The sequence below is a fragment of the Leptodactylus fuscus genome, chromosome 2, assembly GCF_031893055.1.
Source record: "Leptodactylus fuscus isolate aLepFus1 chromosome 2, aLepFus1.hap2, whole genome shotgun sequence".
Classification (NCBI taxonomy): Eukaryota; Metazoa; Chordata; class Amphibia; order Anura; family Leptodactylidae; genus Leptodactylus; species Leptodactylus fuscus.
In genome coordinates, this window is record NC_134266.1 from 252765988 (window position 1) to 252786993 (window position 21006).

Sequence of the window (21006 nt, forward strand, 5' to 3'; positions counted from 1 at the left end):
AAAATTCTTGACTCTTCGTTCTCATTAGGAATGGAGAACTTGAGGAAGTCCATTGTGTGTAGACCATGGTGGTATACCGGAGCGTGTACTGATCCTGTAACTAGTATAATATATAGATAGTATAGACCTGTACAAAGGGGACTCTCTCCTCTCCCCGTTTCACACTTAAAGCATTGGCCACCCAATGGACTCCGCTATAGTCTATAAGGCCTGTCGGAATCCGTGTTTTACCACCATGCTAATCCGCCTCTCCGTTGTTCTAATCCCCTGGACCAGAACAGTGAAGGTGCAACACTAGTGTCAACCTTGCGTCAGTCATACACAGTGGACATTGCTTAAAGGGATCCGAAACCAACGACATGTCCTTATGATGTTTGGCTTTAGAGCCCCGAACTTAGTAAGGGAGGGGTTCACACCTGCGCTCGTCGTCCAGTTTGTGCAATCCGGACGGTTTCAGTCTTCTACCCCGCGAAACTGGACAGGAGACGGAAACCCGGAGGTCAGTTTTGAAACACATTAACTTGAATGGGTTTGTAGAGGTGACCGCCCGTGTGCGTCTTCTGCCATAGGGCATATGGAGTCAGCAGGCCAAAACTGAATCCTTTTTTTTTTTTTTTTTTTTATATTTTCAGAACCAGACTCCAATTCCTTCGTAAATAGCTGACGGCTATGATCTAACTCTAAAGTTCTCTACTTTCCCGGGGATTAACTTTTTCCTGAATGAAATGTGTATCAAACTATATATTACATTATACAATATTTACTTATTTTATTTTAAACTTATTTTATTTTGAAGCCAGAGTCAGTTGAACTTGTTTCTTGCACTGTGCCTGTGATTGTTCCAGCATCTCAGCACCCTGCTGAAACATCATATAATGAGCGGGTTGTTGGTGTTGATGATCCGCCTGCTCCAGCGTTTCTGCAGCTGTCAAGCTGGGATGCTGCTGAATGCGTTCCTCGCGCTGTGCCCGTGATTGTTCCAGCAACTCGCTGGGATGCCATATAATGCATATGTTGTTGGTGTCGATGATCCTCCTCAGCTGCGCTTGAGGAGAACTGTGTGACTTCTGGCTCCTTCATAGCTGTCGTTTGTGACAAATTAGATTCTCTCTTTCTAGGCATATTGAAAATTGGCAAATAGCCAATTTAGATTAAAGGTGTTTGCCCATGTCAGTGTGTCAGCACTGCCTGGAGCAGATCAGATAATATGCAAGTGCATGTACACTGAGGGTTAGTGTGTGTTTACACAGAGATAACAGCCCTGGCTCTCTCAGAAGGTGAGATAAGAGCAGTGTAATATAGTATGTGAACAAAAATTCAGTCATGGATCTGTGTCATCTACCAGGATAAAAAGTAGCCTATATCGAGGTTACAATCTATCTATGTGCCAAATTTCATTCAAATCCGTGCAAGGATTGGTGAAACGTGGCTGCTGAGGCGAGGCGCTCTCCCTTTTGGCCAGCCGAAAATTTCAAGCATCTAAATTTACTTGAAAAGCTCCTCTTGTTCTAAAAAGGGAAAAACCCTAAAAGCTTAAATTTTATTTTAATTTTATTTATTCATTTATCTGGAGAAAATTCCTCTAGGGACCGAGAACCGAAGGGTTTATGGTAGCCCTGTTTACTTGTCCTTATGTCTTGCAACCACATGGGGGCGCTATAAATCAGGAGTGTACAGTGGAAGTGGTTAATAAGGAGACGTGACAATGCCGTTGGCTAGGAGCTGGCCGTCGCTGGCAGCGCTGGTAACTCCGAGCCTTTCATATTAAGTGTTGTGAATGATTGACTGTTGTGTGAGTGGAAGGCACGGCCTGGGCTCGGACCCCTGATTAACCCCCTGTGGTGTTTACCTCCATCAAAGCTACGTCCGTATACACTTGATTTGAAACTGTCATCTAAGTTTAGCCAGACGCAGTAGCTCCGGCATAGCTGGCATAACCCAGATAACTGTCATGACTGCTGTTTTTAGAAGGAGCAGTGAGTCTCGGGCTGGCATCTGTTTTAGCTCGGCCTTCAAGATGAAGGTAGCACCCAGGAACTTTTTAGCTATTTTAAATTATGAGTGCAAGACCGGTGGAAAAGGGGACTGCTGCCGAACTTAGCGTCGATCAGATCCCTGCCCCTCGTTGTCCTGCCCCGCAGTCTAGTGAGACTTTTTACAAAGTGGCGTGCCTCTTGTGACCCTGCAGTTTTCCCTACAGGTTCATCGGAAAATCAGGGAAGACTCGGACATGGCCCAAGACTCTCTTCAGTGCTTGGCACAGCTGGCATCTCTCCACGGACCCATCTTTCCCGATGAGAGGTCGCAAGTAGATTACTTGGCACATTTCATTGAAGGATTACTGAATACGATTAATGGGTGCGTATGGTTCCTATTCGGAGACCTGCGGTTATTTCTAGCCCACGCTCTCATCCCGTGTGACATGTTCCGACGTTCTCTATATTCTCTCATCTTAATCTTGTTTCTTTTCTGTTCAGGATAGAAATAGAAGATTCGGAAGCGGTGGGAATTTCCAATATAATCAGTAACTTAATAACGGTTTTTCCACGCAATATTCTGACTGCCATTCCTAATGACCTGTTCTCGTCTTTCGTGAACTGCCTCACTCACCTTACATGTTCCTTTGGAAGAAGTGCCGCCCTGGAGGAAGTAGTAAGTAATGGCACCTTGGTTGGGGGGGCGAACCTTTTGCTGTGACTGTAAATCAGAGCTGTGTACATGGGGTATTACGGTGTGGGGGATGTGAAGGGTTAAGAGGACCATTTCTAATCCCAGTTATGGGAACACTGACCGTTTACATAAAATATTCCAAAGACGTAACATTGAGGTGGTAGTTTTTGTATTTGTTTATAACCAGCCCTCGAAGCTGACCCTTGTCACACGTATTGGTTAGTATATTGGGGCTAGGGTTAGCACTGTAGCCTGGCAGCGCTGAAGTCCTGGGTTCAAATCCCGCCAGGAACAACATCTGCAAGGAGCTTGTATGTTTTCCCCGTGTTTGTGTCGATTTCCTCCCATTCTACAAAAAAAAGACATACTGATAGGGAAAAAAAAGTACATTGTGATCCCTATATGGGGCTCACAATCTACATTTAAAAAAAATATATATATAATATATATAATATTGGATAGTGTATTGTGGCAATGATGGATTGGGCATGTTGGCTTTACCTCCCGTTTATTTTCCATATATTGTACAAGACTTGGAGATGATGATGATATAAATAATAATAGGAATAATGTTCTAAATAAAAAAATATTTATAATATTTGTAATAAGATTATTTATATTAAAAATAGAATTATATTTTAATACAAATTTTTATTCTGATTATTTTGTGTGAATATGATTTATTATATTTTAATAAAAATAATTTAAAATCCTGTATTTTTCTAGGTTTGCGTGTAGCTTATGGTTTAGTAGTCATGTAATACCCCTGCTATTGAGGCCTCCTCTAGCTTGTCCGGCCTGTGCCCGTTCTGGTGAGAAGGTGTTAGAGTGCTAAAGATCGGCGGCATTGACCAAGGTCCAAAAATAATTTTAGCGGCTCAGTGAGATGTCAGGGTGGTGCAATATTTTTATTTTTTTGCCGTCTCACTTTCCTTATTTACACGAGGTTGTTGCAGCGTTCGTTTTGTCAAGACCTTTTTTATTGTACGGTAACTTTACTCGCTATGCTTGTGGCAATCCTTGTTCTGTGTATATATAAGAACCTGGCTGGAGTCATTGGCTGTCCTCTGGGCATCTGCTGCCACGTCTCTTATTAATATTAGTACATCCCTTTAAAGGGATTGTACTGTTAAAATCAATTTTTCTGACTAACACGTAGGAATAGCCTTAAGAAAGGTTATTCTTCTCCTACCTTTAGATGTCTTCTCTGCGCCACCGTTCAGTAGAAATGCTGGTTTTCGTCTGTATGCAAATGAGTTTTCTCGCAGCACTGGGGGCGGTCCTCAGCGCTGAAACAGCACTAGGGGCGTCTCCAATGCTGCAAGAGAATTCTCCAGTGCCGCCTCTTCTTCAGGAACGGCCTCTTCACGTGTCTTCTTCCGGCGCTGGTGGTAAAACTTTTTGGCCTCGGGCAGAGACGACTGTCCGTGCCCACAGGCCACAAGAAAATGGCTGCTTACTATAATGGGAGAATCCCTTTGACTATTACAATATAACACGGTACATTATAGTACTTGTGCTTGTCACTTCTGAATTATCCGTTCCTAGCAAAACCACAGTAAGCCTAAGGCCACACGGCACGATACGCAGTCCTAAAGCGCTGCAGGAAATACCGTAACATGAACGCATCGTGGTTCTTCCCATAGCGCTTTGAAGAGAAAGCTCACAGAGTTTTCCTCTGCGGACTTTCCGTTACCATTATATCTATGGGGAAGCTGCTGGCGTCTCCGTTAGATATAATTGACATGCTGCAATTTCCAAAACCGCACTGGTTTCAGAAATCGCAGTGTGTCCACGCTGCGTTTTTACATGCAAAGTGGGAATGGGATTTGCATGAATCCTATCCACTTTGCAGTTACTGTTAAACACCACGATTTTCCCCACAAATTGCGGCGTTTCTGGCCACTTTACATCTTGGATTTCCTCGCTGCACCCCTGAAAAAAAGCAACAAGTCCTAAGGATGCAGATAATGTTGCATGACAGCAAGCAGTCCTCTTCCCAACCTGAGTATCGAGGCACCCTAGCAGGTTTCCAAGGCGCCCCTGGGTGCCTCCTCATCACTCCTGTTGGGAATTGCTGGGTTATGTGAGCAATATCTGGTTGGGTCCCTACCCCCAGCATCCCCACTAATCTGTTGTCTGAAGAGACTGTAGTGTTTACATGAGTGACGCGGCCTCTTCATTGCTTACCAAGCATAGCGCAGTACATAACATAGTGGCTATTCTTGGTATTGCAGTGCAGCCCCATTCAAAAAGGCCATGCGACTGATGATATGACATCACATGGCCTGAGAATCGGTGATGAATGGGGTGAGTACCTAATCTGTGGGGGTCCTGAGTGTCTGACCCTCCCCCCCCCCCCCATTTACTATTGATGACCTGTCCCAAGTATCTCATCCATATTTTATTCCCTGTTAAAGTTGGCGACTCTCCTGTAATAAAATGGACCCCTTTAATTTCTGTTCAGTAGACGGGTGACTATCTGTGTGCATGTAATTAGTATCCGTCTCTCTTCTGCCCAGCGACAAGGGCTATGTAATGGAGAGTTTCAGCTTGACATTTTCGGTGTCTGTAGTCCCCGGCCTTTGCTGCGACTCCCCATAGGGCTTTCATAGTTGTTTATGAAGCGCTCGGGCTCTGCCAGTCCTCTCCAGCTGCCGGCTCTCCAGCAATCCTGCTATATGATATGTTGACCGAGTCACAGCAGCTTTGAACTGCGGAGTCTAGACTGTGGAGATTATACGGCAAGCATAAAGGATTTAGAGGCTATGATACGACACCCGTATGTTTATATACACAGTCCACTATGTAAGGTTGCCGCAGCTTAGCAGGAGGGTATTCTCGTTTCTTTAGGTCTCCCCATTGATCCTGGATTGACCTGACCCGGGCTACGGTAACCTATAGTCCTCACATAAGGTTGCAGTGTCATGCTACTACATTGTACCTATTGACAGCGAATGCGGTCGTGTTGCAACCGGACAGTTGGCAAAAATCCAACCATATTGGATTTGCTGTATGACTGCATTCACTATCTTTAGTCGTGACTGACAGCAGGACACGTGTGATGGGGATGTCACACAGCCACAAGTAGCTAGGTTTTCTTAGAATTAGATCGTACCCCGTGCTGCGGATAACTTATTATAAAACTCGTCTCTTCTAAGCACTCGGTGATTCGCAAGGGTCCCAATAATGTGCTTGGTAATATCCCGTACAGGTGCAAGGCTATGCTCACATTGCATTTAGAGCATTGATGATTTTGCTTACGTATATGGCGCCATTATATTCTGCAGTGCTTTACAAACCTTGACAGTCAATGATCACATGACAGACCTTCATTGCGTGTTCTTTTGCTTGCAGCTTGACAAAGATGACATGGTATACATGGAAGCTTATGATAAGCTGCTTGAATCCTGGCTCACATTGGTGCAAGATGATAAACATTTCCATAAAGGCTTCTTTACCCAGCATGCCGTCCAGGTGTTCAACTCGTACATCCAGTGCCATCTAGCTGCTCCAGACGGCACACGGAATTTGGTAAGATTTAGACTGTTTTTGGTAGAGTATTTTGTTTTGTTACAGAAATTTCAGTTGCCAGCTGCTTACGGTTTGCAGAAATCTACATGCTTGCCATAAATAAATGGAGGAATAAAAATCTCAGATCCAACAAATTCGAGGACCTAAGTGGATTAGGGTTGTAGAAAGGGTAATATGTTACTGCAGTACAGTTGTATTCGCCATACTTGGTGCCGTAAAGCTGAGTTCACGCAGAGTTTTTTTTTACTGGATTTTGACGCGGATGCCGCCTCAGAATCCGTCTCCAAGAAAACGCTTCCCACGGCTAACCGAAACCTGATGCGGGTGCAGTCGTGGCACTCCGCTCCGGCTTAGGCCCAAGTGAATGGGCCTAGTCGGGAGGGAGTCTCGCACCGCGGCGGATTCAGCCGCGAAATCTGCATCAGGATAGTGCGGCTCGCTTCTTTTTTCCATGAGCGGTAAAAAGTGAACAGCTCTCATTGAAGTCAGTGGGAGGCGTTTTTTGGAGCCAGATTCTGCGTCAAAATCCGGTCCAAAAAACTCTGTGTGAACTCAACTGAAAAATGTCCCCATGTATGAGTATTCTCACTATATACACTTATCCACATGATAGGAGATAATTGTCATAGACCACCAATAAGTTTGCAGGTGCATGGATTCACGTTCAGTCCACACCCATTCATTTCAATGGAACTTCCAGGATGCCTGTCTTCAGCAGTCCCATAGAAATGAATGGAGCCCTATCTGTAAGTTGTATCCCTCCACCCCCCAGTTATCCTTCTGGTTGTGTATTCCTTTGAAGCCATTTTTTGTACTTTGCATGACATAATTTAGCTTTGTGGTGCTTCTGCAGCATCTATGTAACACACTACATTGCAGTCTGCGATCCAATAACAAATTCATCAGATTGCCTGATACCTCGTTTTCAAAACAGATCAGAAAATCTCTTCCAAGCTGTTTTTCTGACCAGTTCAAAGTCAGGCGAGATCACCAAGGTGGCCGATATTCTGCTAGATTCGCTATTGTATGGCCCTCTGCAGCTTGCAGTGTTGTGTATGACATGGCAATGGCAGAATCCATACAAGGCAACACGTTTTTCTATTAAAAACCTAGAACTAAATCTTTGCAGCCCAATTGTCTCCAGAAGTGGAGTCTGATTCTATTTAATATAACTGACATCGGTGTGTTCCGAGCGAATATCTCTTATTACTATGTCAGCCATTGCTTTATTGTGACGGGTGCACGGTGTCCTCTGATTCCTTTTCAACTATTCACCCCGACAGTAAAGCGGCTAATCTTCTGAAAACGCCGTACTTTGTTAGAGGCATGTAGCCTGGTTAATCCACATATATAGGATGCTAAGGGCAAAATGCTAATGCAATTGGAGTAACAAGTGTCCTGTATATGAAGGCGGGGAGCCCTCTATCAAATAAGTTATTTAGCTCAAAGTAACAAATTAAAGCACAGCTGACATTCCGCAGCGCGACTTGGTTTCAAAGCGGTAGTCAGGGCTTACAAATGGATAGGAAGCTCTCTGTAGTCGGCAGCTGCAGCTTTGAAGTCACCAAAAGAGATGTGTTTGGTGGTTTAGATTAAGGAGAGACAGGAATCCGGGAAGTGTGCGGCGAGAAGTGCTGAAGTGTGTAGCGGCTTTTCTCCAGGATGCCCGGCTAATTCTCCGCACCCACTTTAATTTTCGTATGCGCATAACCTAATACGCTCATTAATGATGGCTCATCGGCCTCGCCAGGAGACATGGGGATGGAATATCCTGACCTAAACTGGAAGGACGGCTGCATACCTGCTCCCTGTGTCATTTAATGTGCTGCCATCTTTGCGTGGCTCTTAAGCCATATAATAGCATTTATAATGTGACTGGCAACTGTGTTTGCTTTCTGTACCCATTAGAAAACACTTGAGAAGATTGTCGGCTGGACATAGTGTTTTATGGCTGAACCCAGCTGTCAGGGACTCGTCACTGTAGTGCCACCACAGGAGATGGCGAGCATTACGTGATGAGATCAATGGGATGCCCATGTAATGCCCACCTTGAGAATTTAATACGGGGACTTGAAACGTTAAAATGGACAGCTCCTTTGTAATGAGACGCCGGCGCATTGGGATTGTCAGCCACATTGGCAGAGGCAGTATATAGAAGCGGCTGCTAAAGGAAATGGACCGAATTAATGATTTCGGAAAGGGGTCACCTTTGTCATCTGTGTGTCCTGGTGTAACATGAAGACTATCCCTTTAAATGTGGGACTTCATATATAGATAACCTATCCTATGGATAGGTCATTAAAATTTATCAGTGGGGTTCTGACGCATAGGACCCTTGCTGATCAGCTGCTGGAATGGACCACATTGACATAATGTCAGCAGAGAGAACAGGCCATGATACTCATAAGCAATGAGTCACTTGGTAGTAGCTCAGCCCCATTTGCAATACTGTAAAGATACCACAATGCTCACTCAAATGCTGCAGTCTCTTCAGATTAGCTGATCCATGAGGTCCCCGGCAATCTGATATTGACCTAGCCTAAGGATAGTTCATTGATATTTTAGTCCCAAAAAAACACAATCCCATTTTAATAATTTCTCATTCAATAGACTTTTAATAGTACTTGCTTCATGATTGGATATTGTATTGTAAACACGCACTGTAGTGTGATCTACAGGCAAATAAGACACCTTTGTATATCATAAAAAAAAAAAAAATGTTTCCTTTTCCACTTTTCAGACTGGGTTACTGTCTACATATTAATCTACCAAGAGGAGAGAAGAGGCTGCTAGAAAAGACACTCAAATAATTGCTGCTGCTATGCTGTGTTTTAACACTGCAAAGTTGTAAATAAGAGGCTATCAGTGCAGAGTGAGCCAATGAATCAATCAATTAACCAGCAGTAGCCGCATCCACTCCACCCTTCTCCATAGTGTGTGGGGCTGGATACGGAATCTAATCTAATGTTAACAAGCAGTCATATGGAAGAGGAGGAGCAGGACAGCTGTTTTCATGTGTGTGAAATATTTACCTTTTGTTAGTTTCTTATGTATTTTTTTCCCCCCTTCTCTTTCTACCCAGACTGCTAATGGTGTTGCCTCCCGGGAGGAGGAAGAAATCAATGAAATTCAGGAAGATGACCGCGACTTATTCTCTGATCAGCTGGCCAGTGTGGGGATGCTGGGCAGGATAGCGGCGGACCACTGCATACCTCTGCTGACCAGGTACAAGAGCTTTTTATTAGCAGTGTTTCTTTCTAGATCATGTCTGTCATTGGTTAAAATTATCGCTTGATATTATGTGTTTCACCCAACACGTTTACTGTTGAAATTCTTTCATCCCTTTTAGTCATGTATGTATGTATGTATGTATGTATAGACCACACAGAGGACATCTATATGGAGTGTGTATGATCTCCTCGTGTTTTCATGGCACCTCCGAGTTGTCCTCAACATCAGATCAGTGCAGATCCATTAACCAGCACCCCCACCGATCTGCTGTATACAGCAGCCACCAGTGCTGTAACCGCACAGTGGATGGCGCTAAAGAGAGGTCCTCCGTCTATAAAGGATGGACAACCCCTTTAAATCAGGTTTGTAATTTGTGTCTTTCAGCTTGTTAGAGGATCGAGTGACGAGACTTCATGGGCAGCTACAAAGGCACCAGCAGCAGTTATTGGCCTCTCCGGGGACAGGGTCAATAGATAATAAAGTACTGGATGACCTGTATGAGGACATTCACTGGCTCATTTTAGTTACAGGTAAGTCATGCTTTCTCGTGTACTTGTGTGTTATCACACGTATACAGAGTAGGGTTCCTATTTCTTTGGGAGGGTTTTTTTTTTACAATTGTTAAATCGGGATGAAACTGTGGAATATTCCCTAAAATCTCTTAATGTCTTGCAAGAAGTAAACCTACAGTATGGGCCTGGATGGACTTGGAGTAGGGCTTGTGAGACATGTAGGGGAGTCACTGCAAACATTATTCTTGGGTGTTAAAATGTAGAAACCTGTTTTTGATGCTGTATGAAAGCGGAGATTCTCTTCTTTCATATGACACTAAGGCTGCCGTGCTATCTATTATTTCCAGAGATGTATTTGAACCCTACAAATTGTACTGTGCTGCGGAATATGTTGGCACAATAAAAATAAAATTCATTCATTCATTCATTCATTCATTCACTAGTTTAAAACAGATGGGATTAGGATATTTATATGCATTTGTGTAATATATATGATAGTAGAATTGATCATGACAAGAGATGAGTGAACACTATTCGGAACAGCCGTTTCGAATAGCACGCGGCCATTCATTTCTACGGGAGCGTGCTATTCGAAATGGCTGTTTCGAATAGTGTTCACTCATCTCTAATCATGACGAAAAAGGAGACATATGACACCAAAAACTGGGTTCTCTGTTTTATAACTCTTTGTAATGACCCTCCCCCTTCCCTCATTTCCTCTACTAGACAGCCCGTACTCCATACACTAACACTCAATGAGGCAGAAACTGCTCTCAATAGTGAAGGATGGAAAAAAATGCAGGATTTCACAGAAAGGAGGCAATAAAAGTATATTCCAAAATCTATCAAAGAGACAAATACTGCCAGAAAATCAAAAATTATACTTTCCGACAAAGACAAGACCTAGTTAAGACAGGGCTATTTTGGACACTAAACCACCGATCTATAAGGGACCTGTAGGTGGTTTAGTGTCCCAGATAGAGCGGACAGGTTCCCTTAAAGCCCTGGGGTTTCATCTGATCTATACTGCTATCTTAGGGTCCATTCACACAGAGTAACGTGCCGCGTGACCTGGCACGTATACGGCTGCAAAATAACGCGGCGTACACGACCCAGGCTCCCATTGAAATCAATGGGAGCTTTTATGGTGCTCAAAATCTCACACGGCGTATATGTGCCAGGTCACACGGCACGTTACTCTGTGAATGGACCCTCAAGGCTGCATGCTTTAAAAATAAAATAAAATTGGATCTGATCCAGTTGTGTAAAAGTATAGGAACCCTTCCTGGGTTTTTGGCACTAAATATGCAGCGCTAATACTAGGTAGTAGCATGGAGTGGTGACTAAGTCCTAGCATGACTTTGTTGAGCGTGCTCACATTCAAGGCTGTCCCAGATTAATCTGTGTGTTGCAATTGGCGCCCGCCCCTGGGGTCAATGGAGGTTGCAGGCAAGGTCAGTCTGGGATCTTCTAAGAAGAGTTCACGACTAAGGTCAGGTTAGTTTACTCCAGCTCTCCTTACATTACGAGAAGTGTCACTGCAGCAGTCTTGGTCTGCAGGTCTATAAAACACAGATCACACTTGTCGTGTGTAACCACAAGCCTTCATTCCTTGATTTAGCAATCACTTATCATGTATAATAGACAATTGGGAGTTACAGCTGAGATGGAGCGTGGTATAAAGTGCACGTATCCTTAACCTTGCCTTATATTTGCCATTGCAGGCTACCTCTTGGCTGATGATGCTCAGGGTGAGACTCCATTAATACCTCCAGAAGTAATGGAATATTCAATTAAACAATCAACCGAGGTAGATATCAATACAACACTGCAGATCCTGGGATCTCCTGGGGAGAAGGCGTCCTCCATACCTGGGTGTAACAGGACCGATTCCGTTATCAGGTCAGTATGGCAGATCATTAGTCACGCTGGTCTTATCAAATAAATGAGGTTTAGGGGCATGTACAAGTACCCCAAACACATACATATTTTCTTTAGAAGTTTTCTGTTCAAAACCAAGCCTGATCCTTATGATCCATCCATATAAGATATCAGCAGAGACCCCGTTATTATCAGACCTGTCACTGTATTCTCTCTATCTCTCCATTGCAGGTTACTCTCTGCGGTACTAAGAGCTTCAGAAGTAGAGTCTCGAGCCACAAGAGCAGATCTAACCCATCTTCTAAGCCCCCAGATGGGGAAAGACATTGTCTGGTTTCTCAAAAGGTGGGCGAAGACTTATCTCCTAGTGGATGAGAAATTGTATGACCAGGTTAGTATGAGAAGCCATCCGCTATGTCAGACCTACTACGGAACTCTTTGACTTGTGTTTGCAGCCATGAACGGTCTTGGTAAACTCCGGTCTGTCTCTTGCAGATCAGCTTGCCGTTAAATACAGCATTTGGTGCGGACACGGAAGGATCCCAGTGGATCATTGGTTATCTTCTAGAAAAAGTGATCAGCAACCTGTCTGTGTGGAGCTCTGAGCAGGAGCTGGCGAATGACACTGTACAACTACTAGTAGCCCTGGTGGAAAGGAGAGAGAGGTAAGAACCGGCGGCCATCACACAAGATCCTGTTTAGAGGATCTCTCAACTCTCTTGGCATGTCAGTAAAAGCTTGTAGTTCCCTAGAAATAAATCAATCTGGCACCCTGTGTTATGCTATCCATCTGTTTCTCCTGCAAAACAATGGATAAATTGACGTCTGGGCGTTGGCATTCCCCATGTCAATAGGGTGTCTCTACACTCGGTACTGATCGGACTGATCTGACTATGTAGAGAAATTTACATTCATATGCTTTCAGGAGGAATAACAGAGGAATAGCACAATGTAAATTTTTATATATTTATTGATGATGATGATTATTATTAAAATTATTTAATTTATACATTTTTTGTAATTTTTTTTTTTTTTATTACATCCTATTTATTAAAAATGTGTGTGGTTTAGTGTCCCTGAATAGATCTGACTGGTTCCCATGGGCTGTGACCCCACGTTGTGGAAATGCCAAAAATTGCTACAAAAGTAACGGGAAATACATACCGAGTTTCCCCGAAAATAAGACAGTGTCTTTTATATTAAATTGCCGTCCTAAATATAGGACCTGTGTTATTTTCGGGGGGACGTCTTATTACAACCAGCAGTCATGCCAGCACTTCCTTAGTGGAGCACCGGTATGACTGCCAGTTGGGTGTAGGGGAGGGGGGGAAGGTATCCTACTTACCTTTCCCACCTTCATAGTAGCGCTGGTGCTGCTGTTCGTGCCGGCAGTGGTGGGCGGGACTTAGCGAGCCTTTGGGGGGCTTAGCGGGCCTTTCGTGGGCGGGGCTTAGCGATCCTCACTTCACTGACACAGCAGCCGGCTGGATGCTGTACTCTGTGCCCTGTGTGCACAGGAAAGCCGGCTGCTGCCTCTTCTGTATGCCGGCTGCTGCCTCTTCTGTATGCCGGCTGCTGCCTCTTCTGTATGCCGGCTGCTGCCTCTTCTGTATGCCGGCTGCTGCCTCTTCTGTATGCCGGCTGCTGCCTCTTCTGTATGCCGGCTGCTGCCTCTTCTGTATGCCGGCTGCTGCCTCTTCTGTATGCCGGCTGCTGCCTCTTCTGTATGCCGGCTGCTGCCTCTTCTGTATGCCGGCTGCTGCCTCTGGGATGAGCTGGGAGAGCTCATCCTACAGCAGCAGGGACAGTGGACAGCAGAGGCAGCAGCCGGATTTCCTTTGCACACCGAGCACGTCACACAGTGTTCAGTCAGCTGCAAAGATTTTTAGGCATGCCTTATTTTCGGGGGATGCCTTATATTAGGCAATTCAACAGAAACCCCTTGCATGCCTTACTTTCGGGGGTGTCCTACTTTCGGGGAAACACGGTAGGAAGCTTCTCATACTTTTACTTTCTGCTCAATCCACTCCTGAATTTGGCTCAAACAAACGCAGAGAAATCTGCAACAAAAAAAAGCTTGCATTTCCGCAACGTGGGGCCTCAGCCTTGAAGTCCCATCTCTGATATTTTTTTTGACCTATCTAGAGGCTATACCTACTGATGGGAACAAACAGCCATTTATAGAACTTAAGCTTCTTAACTTCATCTTGCCGTATCCAGTTTTGCAAATGCGGTTTTCTTAAGTTTGGAACGTCCCCTGATCTGGAGATATGTGCGGCTCCTATAGATGGACCCGGCAGTAGATCGAGGAGTATTCTCATCTTTTATGCCTTAAGTGTTGTCACCCATCTTGGATTCTGATGCTGATCCTGTTTTCTAGGGCCAATTTAGTAATACAGTGTGAGAACTGGTGGAATCTTGCCAAACAATTTGCACGGAGGAGTCCTCCCCTAAACTACCTATCTAGTTCTGTACAGAGGACGCTCATGAAGGCTCTGGTGCTAGGAGGATTTGCTCACATGGACTCTGAAACAAAGCAGCAATACTGGACTGAGGTGAGATACCATCTGAGGTTCTTTTTTTGGACTGATTCGATCACATGTTGTCTAAGTTAACGTTTCCCGTCTCATGGATTTGCTTTATGTAATAGAATTAGCTTTGTCTATATCTTGTGCCTCCGCCTGACTTACTATCTGTCTATATTACAGGTTTTGCAGCCTCTACAACAAAGATTCTTGAATGTGATAAATCAAGAAAACTTCCAGCAAATTTGCCAAGAGGAGGAGGTGAAGCAGGAGATCACAGCCACGCTAGAAGCCTTGTGCGGGATTGCAGAAGCCACGCAGATAGACAACGTGGCCATCCTCTTCAACTTCCTTATGGACTTTTTAACTAACTGCATTGGGTTAATGGAAGTCTATAAAAATACTCCTGAGACTGTGAACCTTATCATAGAAGTTTTTGTAGAAGTTGCACATAAACAGATTTGTTACCTTGGAGAGGTAAGTACCGGCGCTGAGTAATGTGTGAACAAGCTGGTGGTGCGTCGTAGGTTGGCACATCACAATATGGTGGACTATGTTGTAAATGGTCATTGGGATATTCGTGTTCTCCTTAACCTTTTGGGAAAGGTGAATTCGTTAATCCTAACCTATTCTATTGACATGTTATGAAGCGGTGACCTAACCCACCAGGAAGCTATAGACCAGGGCTCAAGCTGTTGTCGTACTACAACTTCCAGCATGCTCTTGGAGCTCACACAGAAGTGAATGGAGCATGCTGGGAGTTGTAGTTTTACAGCAGCTGGAGAGCCATAGGTTGCGCACAGCGGCTGTAATCTGGTTTGTGTAAGTTGTAGCATGACGGGCCATGAATTCATTGCATTGACTGATGTGGCGCCATCTAATGGAGGGCAGCTCCCTATAAGTACATGTCTGACTTGCAAAAATAACAAAAAATTAATCTTGGCACTTGACTTGAAATGCGAGCCAAACCAGTAGTCAAGGAAAATACACAGTAGTCGGTGCAGAGCAGGGTACTGGTTGGCTCTCACATCAGTGCCCTCTCATCTCACCAATCTGTACCCCCTACTCAGCACTGGTAAGAGGGGAAAAAAGACCCTACAAAACAGTCTGAGGGGCAACTTTTTACCTTTTGGAAAAGACTTGGCGCTCTGACTTGGGCTACGTTTACTCTTACACTTGGCTGCTAAAACAGCAGTTACCTGTGGACCCCCACGGACCACAGAGACTATAATAAGGGCTGTTGGGTTTTCTGACATATACTGAAATCAACAGAGAAAAGTTCTTCGTGCAGGAATTTTCCCTCTGACAATTCTAAGGTGGGGATGTGAATGTAGCCTTGTAGGTTAGACATTTATATATAGGGTGCTACCTCCCTGTAGGTGGCGCTAGAGGTGTACATTTTCTTTCCCACCAAGGAGAAGGAGCTTGCGTTCCTTTTTGTTACTGCACAGTTGAGAAGGTTAAATGGGCCTTGGTAGCGCAAGCAACTACTCTACTCCATTCAATAGGAGCTGAGATGGCTGAGACCTGTACTTTGGCCAGCCCCAGTGGTTCCCATTGCAATGAATGGAGTGGGGGCATGCACCTCTGACTAGCCATTCCATTCAAACTGGGGTGCACAACACCTCCATTGTGACTGGTGGGGGGCCTGGTGGTTGAAGCCCCACTGATCAGAAATTCTGCCCTATCCTATGTGTATTCACAACTCCTAAATGATAAGGTTTAGAGTCCTGTCTATGGTATAGGCTGCGCTGGTGAATGATGTAACCCTTTGCTATACTGACGCGCAGGTTTAAGCCTACGATGACTTGAATGCTTGTTCTTAAAGTCTTCTCTCATTTTATTTCCAGTCTAAAGCCATGAATCTATATGAAGCCTGCCTAACCCTGCTTCAGGTCTATTCCAAAAACAACCTGGGAAGGAAACGTATAGACGTAACGGCAGAGGAGGATCAGTACCAGGACCTCCTGCTCATCATGGAGCTTCTCACAAATCTGCTCTCCAAGGAGTTCATCGACTTCAGTGACACAGGTATGACCCTCCAGACAGGGGGCGCTCTTCTTTTGAATTACCGGTAATCCACATTGATGGAAATGCCTCTCATTGCCCTGTATAAGCATTATACTGATGTCAGAATCTCAGGGTTTTACATAGATAAGCGGCACTTCATAGGCACCGCTTATCTCTCCCTGCAGAAAATATCTTTTTGCACAGTGCTGATCACTGTAGTCATGTGCATGTCACAGACCCCATTAATAGAAGAGACAATCCCGAGCCGGAAAAAATGGACAGGGGTAGGGCCTGCTCAAGGACCGCACAAGAATACAGTCATAAGCATGAGACTTAAGAGGTTTTTCAGAATTGTTTGCTTTCTCCATAAACTCTGCCACACTGGTTAAGGCTTGTGTTTGGTATTACAGCTCAGCTCTCTTGAAGAGAATAATCCTGAGCTTGCAGTACCACACATGACCTGTGGGCAGTTGTGGTGCTGTTGCTAGAAAAAAGCATCCATGTTTTCTAATCGCATACAACCCCTATAACAGACTTGTGTAGCTTCCTCTTTGAAGCTATACAAAGGTTCTTCAGGGGTTGCTGGAGAACATCTTACAGGCCTCAGATGCTGCAGCGCTTCTTTTTGAAAATAAGGGTGTGTCGAAAGCAGACACAAGTCTTATCTACTTCAAAGAAGTTCTGCAGCAGCTAGTGCATGTATTATAGGAAGTAATGTAGTCAATACTACAAAATTATGTTGCATTTGCTGTCGAGGGTCACGGTACATAGTTACACAGTAGATGAGGTTGGATGAAGACATCAGTCCATCATGTCCAACCTATAACCCTACAATCCCTACAGTGTTGATCCAGGGGAAGGCAAGAAAACCCTTTTTGTGAAACTCTTCCTTTATTATTTCAGATGAAGTTTTTCGCCCCCATGAGCAAGGACAAGCGACGAATAGGCCGGTGTCTGCGGCAGATGTGGTTTTATATGGTGTTAATATTGTGCTGCCGTTAATGTCACAAGACTTGCTAAAGGTTTGCATTTCCTATTTTTCACATTATTTTTACTTTTAATGTAGATTGTGAGCCCCATATAGGGATCACAATGTACATTTTTACATCAGTATGTCTTTGTATAATGGGAGGAAATCCATGCAAACACGGGGAGAACATACAAACTCCTTGCAGATGTTGTTCCTGGCGGGATTAAAACCCAGGACTCCAGTGCTAACCACTGAGCCACCGTGTTGCCCCTACATTATTTTTCCTTGTGATGCCCTCCTGAGGTCCGTGGTGTACATGATGCCTTTCTTGTCTCCCGCAGTTCCCATCATTATGTAACCAGTACTACAAGCTCATCACTTTTATATGTGAAATTTTCCCTGAGAAGATTCCGCAGCTCCCAGAAGATTTGTTCAAGAGCCTCATGTACTCGCTAGAATTGGGGATGACCTCGTATCCTTTCTGTAAAATATGTGAACCAATAATTGGGCAATTAATAGGAGGAGAGACCTGCCTATGTGGCCACAAAGCAATGCAGAGAGAATCCTCCTCTTTTTATGGTTATGCAAATCAGCCTTCAAGTGCATTAGGGGCGGGGCCTGATTTTACCAGATTTATCTACAGATAGCTGCAAGTGCTCTGACTCCGTATCCCACAAACCTGTGGGTTTGGTACAGTAACCATCGGGCCATTCAGGACCTGGTGCCCTGTATATCTAGTGTATATTCAATGTCCAGTGTGACTTGGGTTTCCTTAACTTGACTGTAAGTATGAGCTCTGAGGTTTCCCAGCTCTGTCTAGAAGCTTTAACCCCCCTAGCCGAGCAGTGTGCGAAAGCCCAGGACACGGACTCCCCTCTGCTGGCTGCAACAAGGCACTTTCTAAAGGTAGGTACTCGCCAATCCTTAGTAACGTGGGGACTGTCTTAAGTGATCAGTGATGGCTTCATGGCTTCTTGTATACCGTTTCTACCCCGCAGCTGGTCTTTGACATGCTTGTTTTACAAAAACACAACACGGAAATGACGACGGCCGCGGGTGAAGCATTTTACACGTTGGTCTGCTTAAACCAGGTGAGATCCTGATGTGTCTCGTGTGCAATACAGCCCCATGTTTAACCACTTGGTGACAGGGGTGGGTGTATAGTGCAGGCGCTAGAGCAAAAAACAAACTTATCAACCTATAGTATCTGGTGTAAACTAAATAATACAGCGTAATGAGCCCGGTGCGTACATCTATTATTGATGCCACCAGCCATGACTAAGCCTTTTCCCGATCCAGCAGTCATGTGATCTACTAGGTGCCAAGAACCGCTGGAGCTGCCAGGTCCTAGTGTGATCCAGATTAGCTCTAAAGTAAGTGTAAGGGAGCCTTCACACGGAGTAACCGCGCGTGTATTTTTGTCAAAATACACGTGTAATAATAAGACTCCCATTGACTTCAATGATATTTTTTACACGTATAAAAATAAGCCTGTAAAATGTCATTGAAGTCAATGGGAGTCTTATTTTTACACGTGTACTTTGCAAAAATACACGCGCGTTTACTCCGTGTGAAGGCTCCCTTAGGAGGCTGTATTCTTCTTGTAAGGGCTAGTTCACACTGAGTTTTTTTGGAGCCGATTTTGACGTGGAATCTGCCTCAAAAACAGCTTCCATTGACTTCAATGGGAGACGCTCGCTAGTAGCAGAAAAAAAGAAGTGAGCTGCCGTATCTTGCTGTGGATTCCGCAGCTGACTCCGCCATGGCCCGAGGCTCCCTCCCGATTAGGCCCATTTTTCGGGCCTAATTCGGAGCAGAATGCCATGACTGGATGCCCGTGCACTTCACCGGAATCCCGTCGCGGCTAGCTGCGCGGAAGTGTTCAGACGCACATCGCAAATTCTGCTGTGTGAACATACCCTAACTGGGGCTGATATATTCTACCCAGTTAGGATATGTTCATATAGTTTGGTTTCTTTTTTTAGGTAGATTTTGAGGTAGAATCTGCCAAAAAACAATTAAAAAAAGCTCTTGACTCAATCATTGGGCTTTGAGAGGCAGAATCTGCCTAAAGATTAGAGATGAGCGAACACTGTTCGGATCAGCCGATCCAAACAGCACGCTCCCATAGAAATGAATGGAAGCGGCCGGCACTGGGGGGGTGGGGGGGCTTAAGCGACCGGCCGCCGGCAAAGTGTACGTGCCAGGTGCTTCCATTCATTTCTATGGGAGCGTGCTGTTCACTCATCTCTACTAAAGATAGGCATCAAATTTTTTTTTTTTTGTGCCTTCTATCTGGAAAAAAAAAAAAATAGAGGAAAATAAAATCTGCCTAGCCCTGAGTCCTATTGAAGTAAATGGAAGACTTCTGCCTCAAGAACCTGTCTGCAAAATACTGTGAATGCACGCCCCAACAGGGGAAATCTGCCCCCCCCCCCAAAAAAAAAAATGTTAAAATTGCACCAAAGGTCTATATATGAGAACATTAGTGTCACAGGGAAAACTAGATTTAAAAATATTAGTATTTAATATATTTAGTATCACTCTATTAAAAAGGAAAAATGAGTTAATATGGGCGTTTCCTTATTTTGAAGAGGGTCTTTCACGTCCTCGGGCACATGGGGTTGTATATACTGCTAGAAAGCGGATGGTGCACTCAATTCCGCGCCCTGTCGGCTTTCCTGTTATGTAGCCCCGGGGCCGGAGACAATGGTAATGGTGCAGATGTCCAGCCCCGGGGCCACATAACGGATAAGCTGACAGGGCGCTGGATTCAGTGCGGTATATAACACGGAAATAACATAAAAATAAAGCCCTACATTCCCTATACACACATGTTATTTGAATAACCCGAAATTGGAAAAAAAAAAAAGTTGTCCAGTCATGAACCAGGGCAACGGCCTTGTCACGAAGTGGTTAAATGATGTCTTCTGGCGTTCTTCCATTCTAGGCAGAGTATGCAGAGTTGGTGGAGACCCTTCTATCCAGTCAACAAGACCCTCTCATTTACCAGCGTTTAGCAGATGCCTTCAACAAACTGACGGCGAGCAGCACACCCCCCACCCTGGACCGCAAGCAGAAAATGTCCTTCCTAAAAAGTCTGGAAGAATTCATGGCCAATGTCGGAGGGCTCCTCTGCGTTAAATGAGAGGCCAAAGGTCTAGGGACCCTCTCTGCAAAATGCACTGAAGCTGCTGATGGCTGTCTAACCTGTCCCCACCTCCTGCTCCCAGGCTTACACGTCGCATCTCTGGGCGCTTTTAAAGAACCTTTATTTAAGTTTAAAGAAAAGGGGGTCAGTAACACACATCAGCGGTCTGACTATTCACAGAGCACCGCGCCGTGCTTTTACGGATGAATGGGTAAAGGTATTTTTTTAAGATATTTCCATATGCCTGCAAACAGATGATGGGGCACGCCTGTTCTGTGCAGTGCCTTCCCCCTCCTTGTCGCAAGCGTGAAATGCCTAATGAATGGAATTTTTTTTTTTTTTATTCTATAGAATATTTTTTTGTTTAAGAATCTTAGACCGGATGTGCAAGAGACACGACTATGTAGAGGTGTCTACCCACAAATCAACTGTGCGTCCCCCCTCCCCCCACTATCCTCCTGAAGGATGTCTGTACACCAAATGATTTTTTTTTTTCTTCTGAAACACACACACAAAAATTTA

The 21006-nt window shown here is 44.6% G+C and overlaps 1 protein-coding gene across 1 annotated transcript in view; it reads left to right on the forward strand.

The window, feature by feature from the left end:
* Positions 1-20920, forward strand: part of XPO4 (exportin 4) — an 83068-nt gene extending 62148 nt beyond the window's left edge. The window contains exons 8-23 of the mRNA XM_075266039.1: positions 2201-2358; positions 2478-2652; positions 6028-6204; positions 9287-9429; positions 9820-9965; positions 11672-11849; positions 12060-12219; positions 12324-12493; positions 14209-14383; positions 14537-14830; positions 16204-16384; positions 17267-17385; positions 17675-17805; positions 18122-18239; positions 18332-18424; positions 20284-20920. Of these exons, the coding sequence (XP_075122140.1) occupies positions 2201-2358; positions 2478-2652; positions 6028-6204; positions 9287-9429; positions 9820-9965; positions 11672-11849; positions 12060-12219; positions 12324-12493; positions 14209-14383; positions 14537-14830; positions 16204-16384; positions 17267-17385; positions 17675-17805; positions 18122-18239; positions 18332-18424; positions 20284-20481 (2616 nt within the window). The 3' untranslated portion in view covers positions 20482-20920. The remainder of the gene's footprint in view (positions 1-2200; positions 2359-2477; positions 2653-6027; positions 6205-9286; positions 9430-9819; positions 9966-11671; positions 11850-12059; positions 12220-12323; positions 12494-14208; positions 14384-14536; positions 14831-16203; positions 16385-17266; positions 17386-17674; positions 17806-18121; positions 18240-18331; positions 18425-20283) is intronic.
* The last annotated feature ends 86 nt before the right edge of the window (positions 20921-21006 follow it).